Source organism: Myotis myotis, unplaced genomic scaffold (assembly GCF_014108235.1).
Source record: "Myotis myotis isolate mMyoMyo1 unplaced genomic scaffold, mMyoMyo1.p scaffold_m19_p_21, whole genome shotgun sequence".
NCBI lineage: Eukaryota > Metazoa > Chordata > Mammalia > Chiroptera > Vespertilionidae > Myotis > Myotis myotis.
This window is the reverse complement of record NW_023416326.1, coordinates 14,247,210-14,269,312: the sequence shown is the minus strand read 5'-3', so window position 1 is coordinate 14,269,312 and position 22,103 is coordinate 14,247,210. Positions and strand designations below refer to the sequence as shown.

The following is a 22,103-nucleotide window of genomic DNA, read 5'->3' as shown; positions in this document are numbered from 1 at the left end:
TTTTAGCTAACAACCCCTTTTCTATGTTATCTTAACAAACACAGAGGTTTTATATTTTTGGTGATGTTCGCTCTCCTGATATGCCTGTGCTCACTATAGTAGCAGAAAATGCAGAAGGCTATCTGCTCTGTTTTGATTTTCCTGAACCATGTGTTTTGTTTTCTAATTTGGAGTATATTTTCTTTTTATATTCAAAGTCACTGTCTATTATTGCATCCTGTTTAATCTGTAAAAGGCCATCTAATGAATTATTGAGTAAGTCGTAATGATTCTTTGTTTGGACTCCACCACCAGGTAATAATGGGGGCGGGGGAATGAAAGGACGGAGGTGAAGCAGAAGCTCTCAGTGCCAAGCCGGGTAACTGGATACGTGGTGAAGACTGAATCGTGGAGCACATTGCTTTCATTTCCGATTTTGAAGTGATATTTAGGCGGTTGAAGTTAATGTTGATAACTCCCAAACCAGTGCAAATGAAAGTTACATTTTATGTCTTGTATGCTCTCCCCACTCTTCTCTTAACAGAAGAAAGCTTGGCCAGACCACAAGCGGGAGTGCAAATGCCTTAAAAGCTGCAAACCCAGATATCCCCCCGATTCCGTCCGACTTCTGGGCAGAGTTGTTGTCAAACTTGTGAGTAGAGAACTTGTGAAATATTCTTGGTTTTTAATTTAACAAAAGCACTCACATTTGCATATATTATTCTTTAAAAAAATACATTTTTATTGATTTGAGAGAGGGAGAGAAACATTGATTGGCTGCCTCCTGCACGCCCCTATTTGGGATGGAGCCCGCAGCCAGGCCATGTGTCTTGACGGGGAATTGAACCTGGGGACCTCTTCCTGGATGGGATGACAGGACACATGTATTATTCTTACTTAAGGCTGAATTTAAATCCATATGACAGTACTAGGTGGATTATTACAGGGCGTTTCTTAAGTCAACAGCTTGCTGTTTTCCTGTCAATCACAGCACCAGTGGTGGTAATGACGTGCACGGCCCCTCTCTGAAGGCCCTGGGTGTGATCTGGGATTGGAGACAGGAGGTCCTGTATTTGTCACACGAGATGTTAGTAGAATCTGTTATGTTGCCTTTATTACTTTTCTACTGTGAACTAATGCACAGAGTATGGATATAATTCTTGTTGTCTCTTCAACTGAGATTTTAATTTTATGAAAATTAATCTTACATGGAAGAGTACTTATTTTTTTTATTTACAGTCAAGATTCAGTGAAATTGTGTCTTCAGTTCTTTTCCTTGCTCTGCCAAAACAACTAGTGGATTCTGTGACATCCTCCTCTGGTGACACCTTCCAGATTTTTGGGGTCAGCCTTTAGCATGAGTATCTCTCAAGTTATTGCAAGCTCCAGCTCTGTCTGTTCTCTCCTGTTTTGTATGGACCTTTTTTGGCTATGAAATTTTATAGGGGTATATAAGAATGTAAAAATATGATTATATACACAAAACTAATGCAATGTTATATTTCAGTTACATCTTAATTTAAAAAAGGATTTGCAATTCCAAATGGGCATTGTCTTTGGACTGAATATGCAACATACATATTTACTACTATGTGTACATTGTGTTAAAACTTACAGATTTATTTCAAAGCATTAATAAATTTAGAGCAACTTTTATCATTATGCATTTCTTTAACCACTGGATATTAAAAGTTTAATTACTGTTATATTTGAATGTGAACTTTTTTCTACTTTATTAATATTAAACAGATAGACAGCTACTTTTAGAGCAGAGATGGGTTGCTTCAGAATCACTGAAGGTCCTAGTTCTCAGTCACCACCCCTGATCTACTGAATCAAAACCTAAAAGGAAGCAATCCTATATAATAAAAGCCTAATATGCTAAGTGTCCGTTCATCTGGTCGTCCATTCAACCAATCAAAGCATAATATGCTAATGATATGCTAATGCCACTCAACTGCTCACTATGATGTGCACTGACCGCCATGGATCAGTTGACTGGTTGATCAGTCACTATGACATGCACTGACCACCAGGGGGCAGATGCTCCGACAGGTAGGTTAGCTTGCTGCTGGGGTCTAGCCAATCGGGACTGAGCGAGACAGGCTGGACACGCCCTGGATCCCTCCCATGGTCCCTCCATGGCTGGCCATCCTCCTGCGTCCCTCCCCGGCCCCGAACATGCACAGGTGGGGTCCTTCAGCCTGGACTGCACCCTCTCACAATCTGGGACCCCTCGGGATGTTGGAGAGCCGTTTTGGCCCTACAGCAGAACGACTGGTCGCTGTGACGGGCACAGCTCCAATACAGGAGCTGCCCCTGGTGTCAGTGCACTCCCACAGGGGGAGCACCACTCAGCCAGAAGCTGGGCTCATGGCTGGTGAGCACAGTAGTGGTGGCGGGAGCCTCTCTTGCCTCTATGGTAGTGCTAAGGATGTCTGAATGACAGCTTAGGCGGGGAGCGGGCCTAAGCTGTCAGATATTCCCCAAGGGCTCCTGGACTACAAGAGGGTGCAGGCTAGGCTGAGGGGCACCCCTCCCCCCGCCAAGTGCCCAGATTTCATGCACCGGGCCTCTAGTTGTGAAATAGTTACTTTCCATAGAGTACTTTCTATCTCCAGGCCTTGTGGTAATCACTTTACCTGATATACCTCATTTCACACCCAAAACAGTCCTGTGAATCAGCTGCTGTTATTACTCTTATGTTCCAGATAACAAAATTGATTCCTCTTGACTCAAGGTTAAGCATCTTATCCAAGGTTGTACAGTTTGTAATAAATTCTTATTTTTATTGATCCATCTTTGCTTTTTTTATGATAATTTGTAATAAAATTCTTACAGTGATACAAACTATATGGATAGAATGGGGAAAAAAATAAAAGTATGAAATCTTGTAAAAGAGTTTTACGTTTGGAAATTAAGCTGGTGGTTAAGTCACAGCTTTTATTTTATTAAGTTGTTACTGATTAAATAATTGAACTGTAAGAACGTGGTGAAGAGAAGGAATATACTGGATAGAATTTTACTTTTTAAATAGACTTTCATTAAATGTCTAAAGATACTCAAACATATTTATTTATATATTGGAAAACTTGAAATTGTTTTGGTGTTTTCCGCCTTTACTTCATAGATGGAAGAAACCCCCTCTGAATCGGAGAAACTTTACTCATTTTATGATCTGGAATCAAGTAAGTGATTATCTATCAGCATAAAAAAAATCCTGTCATTTATTTCCTGAGATGATGAATTGCTTTGTTTTTTTGTCTCTCTGTTCTGTGAGGGAAATCTAACATGAGCATATTTAATTTATTCTGGGTAGCTTTGGCCATATAGGAGTTTGTAAAGTGCCAGGTTAGGCAGTGAGGGAATGTAACCCCTAGTCCAGTTGAAAAAATAATTTTTCTTCTGTTTCTCTCTCCCTTACTGTCTTCTTCCCACTCTTGCTTTCTTTTTGATGTCAGGAAACTGATGTGAACAGGGTGGGGTCCTGGTGTCCAGGGAACATTTAGGTGCACTGGTCGAAACACAGATGACTTAGGCTCTCTAACAGCATTGAGCATTGTTCTTCTCCTGATGGCCGAGCTACTTGGGAGCAGTGAAGGGCTTTCCAGATCCGAATGTTAAGTGAATGTAGGGTTTGTTTTTCTTTCATATTGGCATAGACACTCTTCATTGAGGTTGCGAATGACTTCAACGCGAAAGTAGCCAGAGCTCATAGAGTAAATTGGCCACACAGTTTAAGATTTGTGTTGGAAGTGAATTTGGTACAGATTTATGGTGATGGGATCCCACTTGCCAGTGATAATACATTATTATTTGAACATCACCCATCATTAGATAGATGCAGATCAAAATTACAGTGAGATAATCATCCCACCCCATTAGGATGGCAACTATAGGGGGAAAAAAAAGAGAGAAAACAAGTGTTGGCAAGGATGTAGAGGAATTGGAACGGTAGGAATGTAGGATGGTATGGCTGCTATGGCAAACAGTATGGAGGTGCCTCAAAAAATTAAAACTATAATGACCATATGTCCCTGGATTCTGGTTATGCACTCAAAATAATTGAAAGCAAATATTTATTCATCTATATTTATAGCAGTATTAGTCACAATAGCTAAAACTTGGAAGCAACCAAATGTCTATCAATGAATGAATAGATAAGCAAAATGTGTTATGTATACACAATGGAATATTATTCAGCCTTAAAAAGGAATTCTGACATATGCTACAACATGGATGAATCTTGAGGATGTTATACTAAGTGAAATAGGTAATCTCGGAAAGACAAATACTGTATGATTCCATTTATATGAAGTACTTAGAATACTCCAGATCATGAAGAAAGAAAGTAAAATGGTGGTTCGCAGGGGCTGTGGGAAGGGATGAATGGGAAGTTATTGTTTAATGGGTATAGAGTTTCAGCTTTACAAGGTGAAAAGTATTATGGAGATGGATAGTGGTGATTTTGCATAACAATGTGAGTGTATTTGATACTACTGAACTGTATAGTTAAAAATGGTTAAGATGATAAATTTTATGTTATATATGTTTTCCCACAGTTTTGAAAAAGAAATAACTGGATTAACTGTTCTGTTGAACAAGTAATTTAAAGAAAATATGTAGACCTGACATGAGTAACAGAGTTATGCTCTAGTTCAACTGATGCATCTTTTCAAGTTTTAACAGAGAACTAATTAGTCATTTTTTTGATATGTTATTGCTAAGTAATTAACATCTCTTGGAATGAGTTTCACTATTAACATTAGCCTTGCTCACTAGCAGTGTTGTACACATTGCCTTAAGTGAAATGCTCTCGAACTTTATTAATTGAATTGTGCATTCTTAACCTTAACACTCCTTGATGATATACATCAACTGATATTGGCTGTAGAACTTCCTTCTGTTTCAGTTGAAGTAGCACCATACCTTGTTTATTCAACTGAGAAATGATTTGAAGTTGAGATTTCTTTGGATGATCCATATTTTCTTGTTGATGTGCTTTCTGATGACAAATTTTACCACTCTGAACTTCAGCTGAACTTTTTATTTTTATTTTTTTAAAAATATATATACTTTTAAAACATATTTTATTGATTTTTCACAGAGAGGAGGAGAGAGAGGGATAGAGAGTTAGAAACATCAATGAGAGAGATACATCGATCAGCTGCCTCCTGCACACCCCCTACTGGGGATGTGCCCGCAACCCAGGTATATTCCCTTGACTGGAATCGAACCCGGGACCCTTCAGTCCACAGGCCGACGCTCTATCCACTGAGCCAAACCGGTTAGGGCTTCAGCTGAACTTTTTAGTTTTCACATTCTGTCCCCCTGCCCCTTGGGAGATGACCTTATTGTAAACTGCTTCATAGAAAAGTCTGCTTACATTCACTGATTTAATAAGTATTTATCATGTTTGAACATGTGTACAGGATGATGTAGAAAATGTGGTAACACATCTTTACTGATTTTGTTTCTAATATTTTTCATCTGTGTGTGTATTTATTTTGCTTTGATAAGTGTTTGATCTTACAGTATAGATGAACGTTGGCAGAATTCAATTGCTAATGTATGTATTGTGATTTGTAGTTGGCAAAAAATAAAAAAGATATGTGTTTGCTCTCTGTTAGAATGGAATCTAGGGCAGGAAATACTAGTTAACAGTTATCTTTTAACACCTGAAAATTATCCATTAAAAGTTCACTGTGTGATTGTGCTATTTATTTTCTCTTTAAAAAAGATATTAACAAACTGACTGAAGATAAGAAAGAGGGCCTCAGGCAACTTGCAGTGACATTTCAACTTTATATCAGAGAAGAAATACAAGATGTTTCTCAACTGCCACCTTCCTTTGACATCTTCGAAGCCTTTGCAAAAGTAAGTGCGACGTTCGGTATTTTTGCTAATGCTCTACATCAGCCCTTCACTCTTTATATTGTTGTTGATCCGTGAAAATCCAGGACACTTCGTCTCTTATATCACTCTCCTACCTTAATGAGTAGAGAATGAAAGAATGTATTACTTATATTAAAAGGGGTATTTACTTTTAATGTTTTATTCAGTATTCTTATTAATGACGCAAGTATGTTCATTGTCAGCTCTCAAGACATACTCTGCCATTGCATTCATTTAGTTTTGTCATGGTGTTTCAGTAATACAGCCTGCTTTTAAATTAAATTTATTGGGGTGACAGTGGTTAATGAGATTATATAGGTTTCGAGTGTACAATTCTATGATACATCATCTGTATATTGCATTGTGTGCCCATCACCTAAAGTCAGATCTTCTTTTGTCACCATATATTTAACCCCTTTACTCTTTACTACTCCCCTACCCCCCTTGCATCTGGTCCGCCATACTGTTGTCTGTGTCTTCTTTGACTTCTGTCACTTAGCATAATACCCTCCAAGTCCATTCATGTTGTTGCAGATGGCAAGATTTCATTTTTTTGGTTGACTAATATTCCATTGTATACATGCACCACTTCTTCTTCATCTGCACATTGACTGATGGGCACTTAGGTTGTTTCCTAGCTATTGTAAGTAAGGCTGCAGTGGACATATGGATGTGTATGTCTTTGGGAATTTGTGTTTTGGTTTCTTCAGATAAATACCCAGAAGTGGAATTGCTGGGTCCTTCTTTGTCTCTTGTTATAGTCTTTGTTTTAAAGTCTGGAGTAAGTACTGCTACCCCAGCCTTTTTGTTGACTTGTTTCCATTTTCATGAAATATCTTTTTCCATCCCTTTACTTTCAGTCTATGTGTTCCTCTCTGAAGTGAGTCTCTTGTAGGCAGCATATGCAAAGGTCTCATTTTCTTATCCATTCAGCCACCTACGTATTTTGATTGGAGCATTTAATACATTTACATTTAAAGTGATTATTCATAAGTATGTGGTTATTGCCATTTTATTATATTTTTGATTTTTTAAAAATTTTCTTCTTGAAGAAGTCCCTTTAACATTTCTTGTAATACTGGTTTGGTGGTGACGAACTCCTTTAAGCTATGTCTTATCTGGGAGCACTGGAGGTTTAGATTGTAGGGGTTTGCTGTATAGATATATCCTCTCCACTTACGAATTTGTTGCCTGGCTGTAAAAGTTAAGTAGCATGAGACATAGGAGTGAGTACTTTTTCTAGAGGGTACCAAGGAGAACTTCACGTAGGAAGTAGAAGTGGATGCTGGAATTCCAGGAGAGAGGATGGTGCTGGGAAACAGTTACAGACAGTGGTCTGGAAAAGTGGCTGGGACTGCGGGGAGCTGAGAAAAAGATTGATCTCCTCTGCAGGTCTGAAAGGTAGCTGCTACCTGTGGAGTACATAGCAGTTATTCTTAGAACTTTTGAATAAAAGATTGGTGTTTAAAAAGCTGGTTTTGCATTTTGGCAATAGAAAATTTGTGAGGGTAATAGTACCTCCAGAATTCCTGTAGGGAGGGTGCTGTGGGTGATCATCTGTTGGATGGACAGACTGAAGTGATTTGCTTGAAGGTTCATTTGCAGAGCAGTTTTTTATTTTTAGTGTGTTACTTGAGGGGAGGGCGAGGTGTGCCTGGATGGAAATAAAGGTATGAGGTAGGAGGAGCGTGATGGTTGCTCTGACACGAATGAAGGTGGCCAAAGGGTGGGAGGTGCATTGCAGATGTTTGTTAGTGAGAGCACAGGAGACATGCAGTTACTTACATGTTCATGAAAAATAGAGGCCAAATTCATGTGTGCCAGCTCTGCTAGACTGTTAGGGAAGAGAACTGTGTGTCTCCATCTCTGCCATCCCTCCTCCTTCTCATCCCATATTTCCCCCTCTACTTCTATTTCTAACACAATTTCCTGATATATTTCAAAATGGGTTTATCTTGGCATGACAATTGCAGTGGTTCAGTCTATTGATTGAGTTCTAAACATTTACTACAAATATAGGAAATGTATATATGAATAATATAAACCTTAAAAATGGAGAAAGTAACAGAGAGGATACATTTGAATGGGGCACTGGGCCCCGCTCAGCACGGCCAAGGGTGAACCTGAATGGTGGGCAGTGAAGGATTAAAGAAGACAGACAAGAGAATCAAGCTGGGGCTAGGTGGGATGGTGCTCTCAGATGGAGAGACAGTGCCACAGCCTGCAACCCGAGTCTTTATTTTATAGCCAGATCCCATGAGGCAAAGTAAGGGCATGGTCAAGATGTTTACAATATTCTCCCGGGTTTCGAATCTACTCAATTACATGCATCTGAACTCTGTCAAGCTTTGTTTTGGCAGCACTTGCCACACCTCCTGCAGCCTATATCACTCAGCCACCTGGGACCACAAGTCTGGACCATAAGGTCAAGCTCACAACCATAGCCTTTGGCTATAATTGTGCTGGGAGGGCTTTGCCCTCCAAGCTGGGGCCTGAACGTGGCTTTGCCAGGAGAGGACTGTCCCCTCACGTTAGTCCGAGGCTTGAACCTGTCCAAACACTGTAGCCACTCTCCACAGGGCACTGAATAGTACTATGTGGTTAAATCGCTTTCTCAGGCAAGTAATTGAAATGCTCTCAACCTCAATCTCCCCATCTGTAAATGGGAATAATAATAAAATCAACTTCACAGATAAAAGTACTTAAAGTGTCTCGCGCTACTCCTCCTGCCCTCTACTGCCGGCTTTATTCATATTCTGCTGTAAGACTGCAGTGTCGTATGTCTTCCGTGCTGTCGTCTAGAGCAGCAGTCGCCAACCTTTCGGACCTCATGGACCACCAGTGGTTGGTGACCGCTGATCTAGAGTGCCGCCTGCGACTGACTGGAAACCAGAATCTCCGTTGGTTGCTCAGTTTTGCCCAGTGTTGGCTTCTCTGGAGTGCTGAGAATGACGATCTTGTTTGAGAAGAAATTTTGCCAACAGGATATAGTACCTTTCCCTTAGTAACTGACTTGGTTTCAGCCCATAGCTATTGTGGGCAGAAATCATATACTGTGTCCTGCTCTCATGACAGCTCCATGGTTTCAGAGTAGTTCCTTGGGATGTCATGTAGGAAATGGATGAACAAAGTGTTTCTAACACATGCATCTTAAAAGGATGGAGTTGAATATAAAAGTTATTCAGTTATCCTGCTATAATCCACTGAAATGGCATGGAATGTATAGTATTTCTCTATTCCATCCCTCAGAGTGTACATTGATAATTATTATATTGATAATTGGTAATGGTTATTTATAACTCAATGTCAGTAGGCCTAGATTTGAGCTTATTTTCTATGCACAGAATATAGGTTGTAGAAAAATGTACTTAATTATTTTTTTCTGAAGTTACAACTTCCTTTTCTAAAAATGCCTTTGGTAGATCTTATCACAAAATGTAATAAGATCTGAAAAATAAAGCAGAAAATAAACCAGTTGCATAAAATGTTTCAAAAACAGACCGAAAATTGGAAGCAGCAAGAGTAAAAGTGACCTCCTCATCACAAAACATGTCATCGTTGGTGTTTCCAGAGCCCAGCAAAGTACCCGTTAACCTCATAAAGCGGCACAACTGCCACAGCATTTTCTGATTAGAAATTCCACATCTATTAGGGAAGGTGTTCCCTCCCTTTTCCTTTCAAACAAAATAAGAATTCTCCCGATAGCCTGTTATTTTTATTCTTTAGGGCACATATGTGACCTCCAGACTCTAATTTTTAATGCTACGAGTTGCAGCTGGTTTTGCAATATACACTGTGATTGTATAGCTTTGAAAGTGAGGATTTTAGAAGGTGTTTTATTTTGGTACTGTGATACTTAAATTTTACATTCAGTTTTATTAGTGGTAAATTCTTTTTTTTATTGGAGACTTTTTTTCACTAGAGTAACAATGGAGGATATATTAAATCAAGAATCTTGCTAATTTATAATATGAAAAGAAAGAGTAACAATATTTTTGATTGAGATACATACTTGCATTTGGGTGGTATATGCCATTAGACATAGAGTGATAATAAATAATCTATATGATGTTTTGCCATAACCTCATAATTTTAGTGGAGCATATATATCAACATGGAGGGAAAATGACTAAATAACTGTTTTTGTCCTTTTTTATTTGCTGAAGGATGGGGTACCTCAGTAAAAAGCAAGAACAAGTTGTTCATGATATGTTCAGTTATTAATCTTACCATTTCAGTTCTGTTGGCTCTCTCATTCTGGATATGCTGGTGTTTTATTACTTACGTGTTGTGGTAGGCTAATTTGTGGGAAGAATATTACCTTCTTTGTTCTGAAAGGTCAGGGGTGTGTGTGTATTTGCCACTCGAGGGCTTCAGGGGTTCCATATAGGACCAAATTTTAGAGCTTTTTGTGGATCAGCTCAGTTGGGTTTCACCACTGTAGCATGCTATAAAGTAGTAAAGAAAGCAATCTTTTGAATTAATAAAGTGATGAATTACCTAATTACAGATTTGATGGGAAAAGGCAGTATGATAACTTTCGCTGCATTACTAAGTGATTCCAGTGACTGATCAGATGTGCCTGGGTTCTATTAAGGAGAAATATGCCATTAAATATTTAGTGCTGAGAGCGAGCAGACACCCAGGACTGCTAACCTCCGGTCACCGGGAGCTGCATCTGTGTACGTGGAGGTGGCTGCTGCGGGAGCGTCTCTTTTGTCTGCTCTCAGCAGCTGCTAGAAGACTTAGTGATTTGGGTTGCACCTCTCTTCTGGTTTTACGTAAAGCAGGCAAACAGCCAAGATACTTAACTGCACACGGAACCCGGCATTCTAATTATGAAATGCTGATGCATTTATGATTTATATGTTTTTCCTTCATTACAGTAGATTGAAACTCTGAGTAGATTCAAGAGACAATTATTCTCACAAATGGTCTTCTAAGTTATGTGACAATTGTAGGACACTTGGGCTTTCTAAACAAAACAAATCATGTGTTTTTAATGATGATGTTTATTTATCATGTTCTTCATCTCTTGCCTTTCAGTTAGTATTTCTCTTCATTTATGTGTAAATAACCTATGATGAGTTAGTGTATGTTTATCATATAGTTAAAGACCAGATGCTAGTTAACTCCTGAAGTTGGGAGGATAATTAGTAAATTCTTAATCAGCATTTTTATTTATTCCTGTGTTGGTCAAGGTTAATTACTTATATAAGGCTAATGCTTTGATTAAAACTACTGATGGATAAACGTATTTGCTAAGCCTTGTTGCCTTATCTATTTGAGTGTGTAACTTGCCATTAATTCAGATGGAGGTGATGTTTTTAAATGACAACATGTCATTGTGAAAAGGTAGAGGTTACCTTCATTGCTTTGGCCTTCCCTTTAGTGGCAAAAGCCTCTACTCCAGTACTGCGTCTCCCTACTGGAATGTGACTTCCTCAGAGCCAGGAATGACAGTTTATTTTGAATTGCTAGCAGTCTTCACTGTATGCAGTAGGAGCTTAATTGTTAACTGAATGAAGGAATGCATGAAAACTGTCCCTTTGCAGTTTATGGCGTACACTTTATTAAATACTTTTGAAAATTAATACACTTCTGTAAGTATACAAGACTGTGTAAAAAGAAATCTTTATCATGATAAAATTGACGAAGTTTAGTAAGTTAGTTGATAGCTCAGAATCACAGAGGGTGCCATTTTTCTAAATTCTTTGGGAAATGATGGATGATTATATTAATTGTTCCGAGGTAGCAAACCTTTTCTGTAAAAGTTCATATATAGTCAATATTTTAGGCTTTGTAGGCCAACAGGAAAAAGTCAGTTACTACTTCATCACGTGCTTTATAATGCACAGTGAGTGAGAGGGCTGTTTATGGTCTCTGTGGCAACTCCTTAACTCTGCCATGATAGCCCAAAGCTCCCAAGGATAATATATAAGTGAATGGGTATGGCTGTGTTTCAGTAAAACTTGGTTTATAGACCCTGAACATTTATTTTTTAATATATAATTTTCACTTATGCTTAAATATCCTTCTTTTTATTTTTCTCCCAGGTATTTACAAATGTAAGAAAGCATTCTTAGCCTGTAGGCTGTGCAGAAAGAGCTGGTGGGTCAGATGTAGCTGATGGGCCGTTGTTTGCCAACCCTTAAATCATTATTTGTAAGCCAGAGGCTTTTTTGTGTTCAGTAGGAAATAGAATATGCTATCACAGTGGTTCTCAACCTTCTGGCCCTTTAAATACAGTTCCTCATGTTGTGACCCAACCATAAAATTATTTTTGTTGCTACTTCATAACTGTAATGTTGCTACTGTTATGAATCATAATGTAAATATCTGATATGCAGGATGGTCTTGGGCGATCCCTGTGAAAGGGTTGTTCAACCACCAAAGGGGTCGCCACCCACAGGTTGAGAACCGCTGTCAGCTATCAGAAGATTTTCTAACTTAAGAAAAGGATAGGAAATATTTTATCCATTACCTTCTAACAAACCATTAGTTCTACAGTTTTATGTTGCCAATCACATTTATAATAAGCACACTATGTGCACAATAATTGTTTATTGAGTTTTCTTTTTTAATCCAAGAAAATTTAATTCAAGAACTTTAAAATGTTTTAATTCATTGATATAGTAAAAAACATATAGTGTTTCACTAAGGATTAGGAAGAAATAAAAAGAAGAAAATATATACTTTATTAATGTCATACATGATCAATTTTAGTTTTTAGTTTTTTTGTTTTTTTTTTTTAACTACAGGTGTTAAATGTTATTTTGCCTTGAAATGAAATGTAATGATACAATTTTCTAGTAGAATTATTCTGGCTGTATAACTCAGGTTGAGAAAGTTTTTGCTTGATTTTCAGATCATTTTCTTAGATTATGGATATTGCCCTCAGACTTTACATTGTGGCTTGACTATTTCTGTTGTGAATGAAGACCTCTCATGAGACAAAAAAAAATGTTTAAAGGCTGTAATATTAATAGTAGTAAAATATTGTGATTAGCTGCTTTGTTAAATTTTGTAATGGGCAGAGGGTGATTTTTTTGACAGCAGAAATTAGACATTGCTATTTGATGTGGAAAACAAGGAGATTTGGTATATTATAAAGGCAAGCAGGCCAGTTTGGAGATGGCTTCTGTAGGCCAGATAAAGAAAGGCGTGTCCTGATCAGAGAGAAAATAGCCTCTCTACTGTCAGCAAGACTCGGATGTTATTGACATTTTTATTTTCAGTGCTTAATGCTACGTGTTTAAAGAGATAATTTAGATAAGTGCTCGTTTATAAAGTTTGATGAAGGAAGGGCAGAAAGCCTTGTCACATCAGCAAGTTGATTGTGGCTCCGTGTTTGGGAGGACTTTATCATCAGAATGGTTCAACGGTTTGTCAGGCTGCTCAGGCACAGCTTAGAGCTACCTGTCCCGGAAAGAATTTCATTCCGGGTTAAACTCAATGAGGAGAGGAGTTGTCGCCATGGGTATAAGGTAGGGCCAAATGATATAAAGCATAGTTTGAGTCTGTAGATTCCTGGTAGTTATAATATGGAAGTCTGTAATATATATATCTTTCCCCATCCTTTGTCCAAGTTCTGTTTATTCTTAAAGTTTCAACTCAAATCTTTGGGGAAATCCACCTAACCAGGATGACCTTTCCCTGTTGTAAAATCAGTAGTCACTGGTATTTTCTATGCCAATCATTTGGGAAGTGTGAATAGTCTCTATTTGTTATATGTCTTTATTTCCTTTGGTCCCACTTAGATTGGAAACTGAGGAGTCATGGTATCCAATTCCTTCCTTAAGCAGAGCAGAACCATATAATTTTAGGCTGAAAAGATCACAGAAACGAATCCGTTCCCCACTCCTTCTCCTCTTCCCATGATGCTTCAGTTGTGGCTCAGAGACAGTTATGTAGTCACCTAGTGAGAAGAAAAATGCTAAAATTTAGGTCTTTTGAGCTCATTCTGATGCTCTTTCTGTTAGTTGATCCCTAAGTGTTCAAGAACTAACTTCTTGATCCCTAAGTGTTCAAGAACTAACTTCTACGTTGAAGTAAAAATGTGATAAGCAAACAGAACTTAATATTACAAACAACTTTTGGCACTATCTATTCCGTATATGCTTTTCCAGCTTTATTGAGATGTAATTGACACATAATATTGTGTAAGTTTAAGGTATAAAATATGTTGATTTGATATATATTGCAAAAGGATTCTAACCATAGGGTTAGCTAACATCTTCATCCCATCACATAACATTTCTTTTTGTGTGTATGAATGGTGAGAACATTTAAGATCTAGCAACTTTTAAATACATAGTACAGTATCATTAGCTCTAATCACCATGCTGTCTAATACATTCCCAGAAATTATCATCTGGAAGTATGTACCCTTGGACCAGTATCTCCTCATTTCCCACACCGTCTTCTATTTCTTATATAGTAGGTTAACTGTATAAAGCCAGCAAATTAAGAATAAGTTACTTAATACTATAGAATAAGAGTAATACTATAAGAATAAGAATAATAAGAATAAGAGTAATACTATAGAATTACTCTTATCAGCATTTGAAACTAGATTTAGGTTGTCTCTGTAATGATGAGTTTTAATCTCAGAGATGCTGTATGGCTGTGTTTAATGATTGTGTACATCCTCCCATCAGATAACTCAGCTACAAACAGGACTGCTGTATTATATACTTGGCAGATGTGGTTTCATCTCCTACTCCTTCTACTGCTCCCATACTCAGCCAGGAAGTCAGTGGTATTAACCCTGGCATTTGTCTTACATCAGTCAATCAAGGGACAATTCAGGGATTTATCACAAGGTTCCTAGTACTACACTACCCCGATTTTATTTAATTTTTTACTCACAAAATACTGTAACAAATATAACATTTATTTCCTACAATAGCCCTTTGAGTTATTATTATTTTCTTCTGCAGATGAAGAGATGCTGAAGGTCACGCAGTTTTTACATAAGGAGCCAGAGCTTCAACTTGGCTCTCTTGATTTCAGATTTCCCCCCTCCCTCCGAACTGCATTCTGTGTTATGTTAGTTTTGTAGTGGAGCTCTAATTATGAGCTATTATAAGCCTCTGGAGCAAAATTCAGAGTATGATAAATGAGAATATTTGATAAGATTTCTATCACTAATACAAAAGTATTGGTAGGCAAAGCTTTACATTACTTAATTAGGATTCCTGTTACCCTTCATACAGGTGGTGTGTCATGGTTTACACACCTCTCTCCTGCATGTATTCAAATCTAAAATGCTGGTAGGATGGGTAGAGGAGGGTAGGTTTTTCATATCAAATAAATCTGAACTGATGCTCTCACAATTCTGTGTGAAAATAATGTCACTTGAAATGGAATTTGAATGGAGCCAACTGCTTTTTGAAATCTGGATTCCATAACCTTGAAGTACTGAATATTAAGTCATTATTTATTCAAGAGCCTTCAGTTTGAGCCTGTCTTGTTTTCCAGCTATTGTTGGATCTGTTTTTTCCCCTATGATTCTATAAATATTGCACTTACAGATCAAGACATTTTATAATGGAATAGAATGTATCTGCAATATAGAAGAAAATCCTTTATAGGTATTTATTTGACCTTAAATTTTATACGTGCTGTTAATGGCATAGGCAGTTAATTTAGAAACATATTGTTAAGTAGCAGAAAAGTATTGGAACTTTGTGTGACTGAACTTGGCAATTGTGGGCCCTATTTCAAGTTTTAGTTGGTATTTAGTTTTAGTTTTGATATTTATATGAAGCATTTATCAAGGCGCTGTTAATGCAGAGTTGCACCATTAGGACCAGTTGAATTAGGATCCGGATTAGAATATTCTTTGTTGTTGTTTGTTTCTTCGCTTCCATTTACCATCTCTTTATTTATTTTTATTTATTTAATTGCTTTTCTTTATTGATTAAGGTAATACATATGTGTCCTTACCTCCCCACTACCCCCCCCCCCCCCAATGCCCTCACTCCCCTGGTGTCTGTGTCCATTGGTTAGGCTTATATACATGCATACAAGTCCTTTGGTTGATCTTTTCCCCTTTACCCCTCCCCTCCCCTACCTTCTCTCTGAGGTTTGACAGTCTGATCAAAGCTTCACTGTCTCTGGATCTGTTTTTGTTCATCAGTTTATATTGTTCATTATATTCCACAAATGAGTGAGATCATGTGATATTTATCTTTCTCTGACTGGCTTATTTTGCTTAGCATAATGCTCTACAGTTCCATCCATGCTGATGCAAATGGTAAGAGTTCCTTTTTTTTTTTTTTACTGCAGCGTAGTATTCCATTGTGTAGAGGTACCACAGTTTTTTAATCCACTCATCTGCTGATGGGCACTTAGGCTGTTTCCAAATCTTAGCTATGAACATATGGGTGCATATATCCTTTCTGATTGGTGTTTCTGGTTTCTTGGGATATATTCCTAGAAGTGGGATCACAGGGTCAAATGGGAGTTCCATTTGTAGTTTTTTGAGGAAACTCCGTATTGTTCTCCACAGTGGCTGCACTGGTCTGCATTCCCACCAGCAGTGCACTAGGGTTCCTTTTTCTCCGCATCTTTGCCAGCACTTGTCATTTGTTGATTTGTTGATGATAGCCAGCCTGACAGGTGTGAGATGGTACCTCATGGTCGTTTTGATTTGCATCTCTCGGATGATTAGTGACTTTCAGCATCTATATAATAAAAGCCTAAGCGACCATATGGTGGAACGACCAGAAAGACCGGTCGCTATGATGTGCACTGACCACCAGGGGGCAGACGCTCAACACAGGAGCTGCCCCCTGGTGGTCAGTGTGCTCCCTCAGGGGGAGCACTATTCAGCCAGAAGTCAGGTTCACGGCTGGCGAGTACAGCGGCGGTGGCGGGAGCCTCTCCCGCCTCCGTGGCAGCACTAAGGAGCAGCAAACCGAGTGGTAAGGAGTAGCGAGCAGGCAGGCAGTAAGGAGCAGGAGGTCCCAGACTGCGAGAGGGCACAGGCTGGGCTGAGGGACCTCCCCCCTCCAGTGCATGAATTTTGTGCGCTGGGCCTCTAGTGTTTTCATATGTCTCTTGGCCTTCCTTATGTCCTCTTTCAAAAAGTATCTATTTCGGTCCATTGCCCACTTTTTGATTGGGTTATCTTCCTTTTGTTAAGTTGTATGAGTTCCCTGTAAATGTTGGAGATTAAACCCTTATCGGTGACAACATTGGCAAATGAATATTCATTATAGCACTTCCTTTCCTACCCTCCATACCCCCATGGGGGCAGGATTTTGTTGAAATAACAGAGCTAACACAGCATCTGTGGCATCCCCTGTGACTTGCTGGTTGATGTCCTGGGACCTGTTTTGTCCTTCACAGCCTTCCAGAGGCTCATGGTGTTTCTGGGTTATAGCAGAAATGGGTATGATGTTGTTTTGAGGCCTCAGAAATCTTCTGTAATCGTGGGTGACTGTGTTTTCTTGTGTTCCCCTTGTCCAAGCTTCCATAGGACAGTACCTATTTCAACCTCAAATAGACAGATGTTAAGGTATCCAGCCTTTAGAAATCTTTTAATTGGCTCTGTGACGTGACCTGCCCCTGATTCTCGTCCTGCCTTTCTTACCATTTTGTTTAACAGTGGTCATTCACTGGTTCTTCTTTCTGAACCTGTTGAATGACAGTATCCTACTGCTGTGGCTTGACTTGCCTGCCTGTTTGCCGACAGTACTCACAGCTTCATCTCCAGCCTTGCTCTCTCTTCTCTTCTCTAACCCCATATTTTCTACTCACTAATAAAAATCGTCATTGGCAGATTCATCGTGAGCAGTACTCAGACTCTACCTTCTCCTCAGTAAGGCATGCTGCTTCTCTGCTTTTTCTCTCTTTTCTGTTGGCATCCCAGTCTCCTGAGTCCACCTCACAGAGCCTCAGGGTCTCTGATTCTTCCCTCTCGCCTCCCTTCCCTGCCCTGCTTATGCTGTTTTGGAAGTATCGCTTAACTCTGTTATTTTCTCTTTATATCTTTTGCCACTGACCTGATTCAGATCCTTTTAATTTTGCCTAATCGCATTGCCTCTCACTCTTTCCTTGGACTTTTTTTTAATATGATGCCATCAGAGATATCAATATTTAAAAAAGCAGATCTGATCATTTGAATCTCCTGCGCAAAATGACTTGATTCCTACTGCCTATTGTTTAAAATCAAGGCTTTAAAATATGACATTTGAGGACCGGCAGGCTCATCCCTGAGACCCCTGCAGCTGGGTGATGGCTTGGGTGGACTGAGTACCCAGAGGGTGTAATCGTCTCGCCAGCACCCAGCTGCAGGGTTTCAGTGACTCTGCTTTTACTCCTTTGCATTGCTGCATTGTCACTTCTATTATGCTTTCGCTCCTTCACATTATTCCATTGTCAATGTGTTTCTTCAGACTTCCAAATCTTGAAGCATTGTTGCTATGATAGTAGTACTAAATGTAGGCAGGGCAAGTCCCTTCACTGGGTAGGGAGTTCTTTTGACAGGGTAAGGAATTTTTTAGCCAATTTGTAAAGCTGCCCATGTATTTGAGAACACACAAGGAGAATTACAGATTAGCAAGACCTGTTTATGGCGCGTGTGTGTGTGTAAACGTGTGTAAATGTGTGTAAATGTGTGAGCAAGGAGGTGGAAATCATCGTGTGCCTTTGGCTCATCCGAACGTGATGTGCTTCTGTGTATGTCATCTGATTTGACAGAGGAAGTTGAGCTTCGAGTAATAATCATCAGCAGTAATTGAGTGGGCTTCTGCTTTATCAGTAGTGCTGGGTTTGATAATCAAACAATTACAAGGATGTGATCAGATTTTGGAAATCCATTCCGGGAAGATAGCCATGTCTGTTTGCTAATGGTTGTCAGGCAGCCGTCTTGCCTTCCTTCAGAACAGTGATGATTGCTACAAAGATACTTCCTTTGTGCTGACAGTGTTTTCCTCCTATCAGTGAGGTTTGGATGATCTTTGTCACTTCTTACCTCCTCAGAGTCAGCAGAAAGAAGCCTGCACATCCCCTGCGTTTTGTGGAAGTAAGGCATTGTGCTCTATAGTTAGAAATTATCTTCAGTTTATTGGAGTAGAAGTATTTCCACATGACAAAAAATGTTTAGACTTTGATGATTTTGGTATTTACAAGTTCTTTTGAAAACGACTTCATGTTTTCAGTTATCCCATATAATAAAAGCCTCATATGCTAAGTGTCAGGTCATCCGGTGGCCATTCAACTAATCAAAGTGTAATATGCTAATGATATGCTAAGGCTGCTCAACCGCTCGCTATGGTGTGCACTGACCACCAGGGGGCTGACATTCCAACGGGTAGGTTAGCTTGCTGCTGGGGTCCGGCCAGTTGGGACTGAGCGAGCTGGGCAGGACACGTCCTGGAGCCCTCCTGAGGTCCCTCCCCGGCTGGCCAACCTTCCTCATCCCTCCCTGTCCCCTGTCATGCACCAGTGGGGGGTCCCTCAGCCTGGCCTGCATCCTCTCACAATCCAGGACCCCTCAGGAGATGTCGGAGAGCTGGTTTTGGCCCGATCCTGCAGGCCAGGCCGAGGGACCTTCACTGGTGCACGAATTTGTGCAGTGGGCCTCTAGTACTATCTAATGTCTCAGGGAGTGAGCATTCACACATTTAGTCTCAGTTATCAGCCTTAGTTGAGTAGGATTTCAAGTGCCCTAAAGCCTAGTCATTTGTCACTTCCCAAAAGGCCACGATTCCTTCCCCGATTCCAACCTTGGCAAACACAGTTCCTTCCGGCATTCCTGGCAAATTCTGTTTAATTTTCAAGATTCACTTCAAATGCCGCCTTTTCTAGGAAGCCTTTCTCAGCTCCCTTAGACATGTCCCGTTGTGGCAGGAATGAGAGGAGAGGTATAAACTTTATGCAGATAAAACTGTGGGATTGGGCGCATCTATTATTTTGTCCCTCCAGCCAGGTGCTGGTGTCCTGAGCGGCCAGTTTGTCACCGAAGGGAGCGGCCCAGAGCTCCAGCCCATCAGACTCGAACACCTGCCGGGGATGATTGGCAGCACCTCGCTCAGGCACTTTGGAAATCTTTCCTCCCAGTCCATCATGTCGTTCTCTCTTTTTCGGTAGTTTAGTCTCCGATCATCCTGCTCCTCTGTGAAGAATGAAAGGACTCGTGGTTTTTGAACAAGCAGATCTGAAAAGCTGCCAAGTTACTAATTACTGCTAATGATCTTTATGGCAAAATAATGACATAGGGATTAAATGATGTTTTGCACGGTATACTTTTTCCTAAAAGTCTTGCTAGTGATTTAATTTCTATAAGTAATAGATCAGGCATGTGAGCTAGGAACATGTGGCGATGAGCAGGGTCCAATCATGAATCTTTTTCTGGGGAAGATTCATTTTGGACGCTCAGTGCTGTGCTTTAAAACCTGGATTTCCACATGTTGTGTCCCATTTATGATGGGTTAAGCTGCACCCCTCGCCCCTTTTGCAGGAACAGTCATTTCTTTAATACACTTCCCTGAATTCTTGGGGGCCATTTCAAGAATGGGGTGGGATCCTCTTTGCTACATTGTAATTCACAGGAAGAGTGCTAGGGTATTGGCTTTTTAAAGCCTTTTGGCCATGAAGCCACTATGGCTTCCTCTTTCCAAAACCTAGTTAGGAACCCTGGGACCATTTCTACTTGAAATATCTAGTCCACAGTCCAGCTTGGTCTTTTCTAAGGAGAATTTCAAAGCCCAGTCATGTCAGCGGGTTTTCAGATTGACGCAGCAGACACAGATCATGAGAAACAAAATAGAGGGCTGGAAATTTCTCCCTGGCAAGGTGAGGAGATAAGGATAGTGCTCACACTGCTACTTATCTCCAGGAAGGCATTCGGGTCAGTTCTGCCGTATTTGACCTATTGGAGTTTGGGCTGATTTCTTTTCTTCTGTGATAAACTGGCCAGTTCACTGTACTGATGCCTGAGTTGAGCAGTATGATCCAGGTGCCTGTGCTTATGTTTTTATCTGCATTTATTTTATACTTTGTCTTCCCATTCATGTTATAACGTGACAACCTGTTTTGATGAGTACGTTGTTTTACTAGAATTTGAGCTTATCCAGTGAAATGGGAAGCCCAGATGTAGAGTTTAGTCCAATATACTGTTCACATTAAGTAGTTTTGAACAATTTATAAATACTTACTGATTTTATTTTTTTATTTTTTTATTTTTTTAATTAAATCTTTATTGTTCAGATTATTACATTTGTTCCTCTTACCCCCCCCATAACTCCCCTCCTCCCAGTTCCCACCCCACCCTCCGCCCTCACTCCCCACCCACTGTCCTCATCCATAGGTGCACGATTTTTGTCCAGTCTCTTCCCGCATCTCCCACACCCCTTTCCCCCCCAAGAATAGTCAGTCCATTCCCTTTCTATGTCCCTGATTCTATTATAATCACCAGTTCATTCTGTTCATCAGATTATTTATTCACTTGATTCTTAGATTCACTTGTTGATAGATGCATATTTGTTGTTCATAATTTGTATCTTTACCTTTTTCTTCCTCTTCCTCTTCTTAAAGGATACCTTTCAGCATTTCATATAATACTGGTTTGGTGGTGATGAACTCCTTTAGCTTTTCCTTATCTGTGAAGCTCTTTATCTGACCTTCAGTTCTGAATGATAGCTTTGCTGGATAAAGTAATCTTGGTTGTAGGTTCTTGGCATTCATCACTTTGAATATTTCTTGCCACTCCCTTCTGGCCTGCAAAGTTTCTGTTGAGAAATCAGCTGACAGTCGTATGGGTATTCCCTTGTAGGTAACTGAGTTTCTTTCTCTTGCTGTTTTTAAGATTCTCTCTTTATCTTTTGCTCTTGGCATTTTAATTATGATGTGTCTTGGTGTGGTCCTCTTTGGATTCCTTTTGTTTGGGGTTCTCCACGCTTCTTGGACCTGTAAGTCCATTTCTTTCACCAGGTGGGGGAAGTTTTCTGTCATTATTTCTTCAAATAGGTTTTCAATATCTTGGTCTCTCTCATCTTCTGGCACCCCTATAATTCTGATGTTGGTACGCTTGAAGCTGTCCCAGAGGCTCCTTACACTATCCTCGCATTTTTGGATTCTTTTTTCATTTTGCTTTTCCGGTTGGGTGTTTTTTGCTTCCTCGCATTTCAAATCATTGACTTGATTCTTGCGCTCCTCTGGTCTGCTGTCAGGAGTCTGTATAATATTCGTTATTTCAGTCCGTGTATGCTTAATTT

At 39.6% G+C, this 22,103-nt stretch overlaps 1 protein-coding gene across 1 annotated transcript in view; it reads left to right on the top strand.

Annotated features, from left to right (window-relative positions):
- The window catches only part of SMYD3 (SET and MYND domain containing 3), a 520,625-nt gene that overhangs the window by 139,372 nt on the left and 359,150 nt on the right, over positions 1-22,103 (top strand). The window contains exons 3-5 of the mRNA XM_036354753.1: positions 524-631; positions 3,110-3,167; positions 5,720-5,856. Coding sequence (XP_036210646.1) covers positions 524-631; positions 3,110-3,167; positions 5,720-5,856 — 303 coding nt within the window. The remainder of the gene's footprint in view (positions 1-523; positions 632-3,109; positions 3,168-5,719; positions 5,857-22,103) is intronic.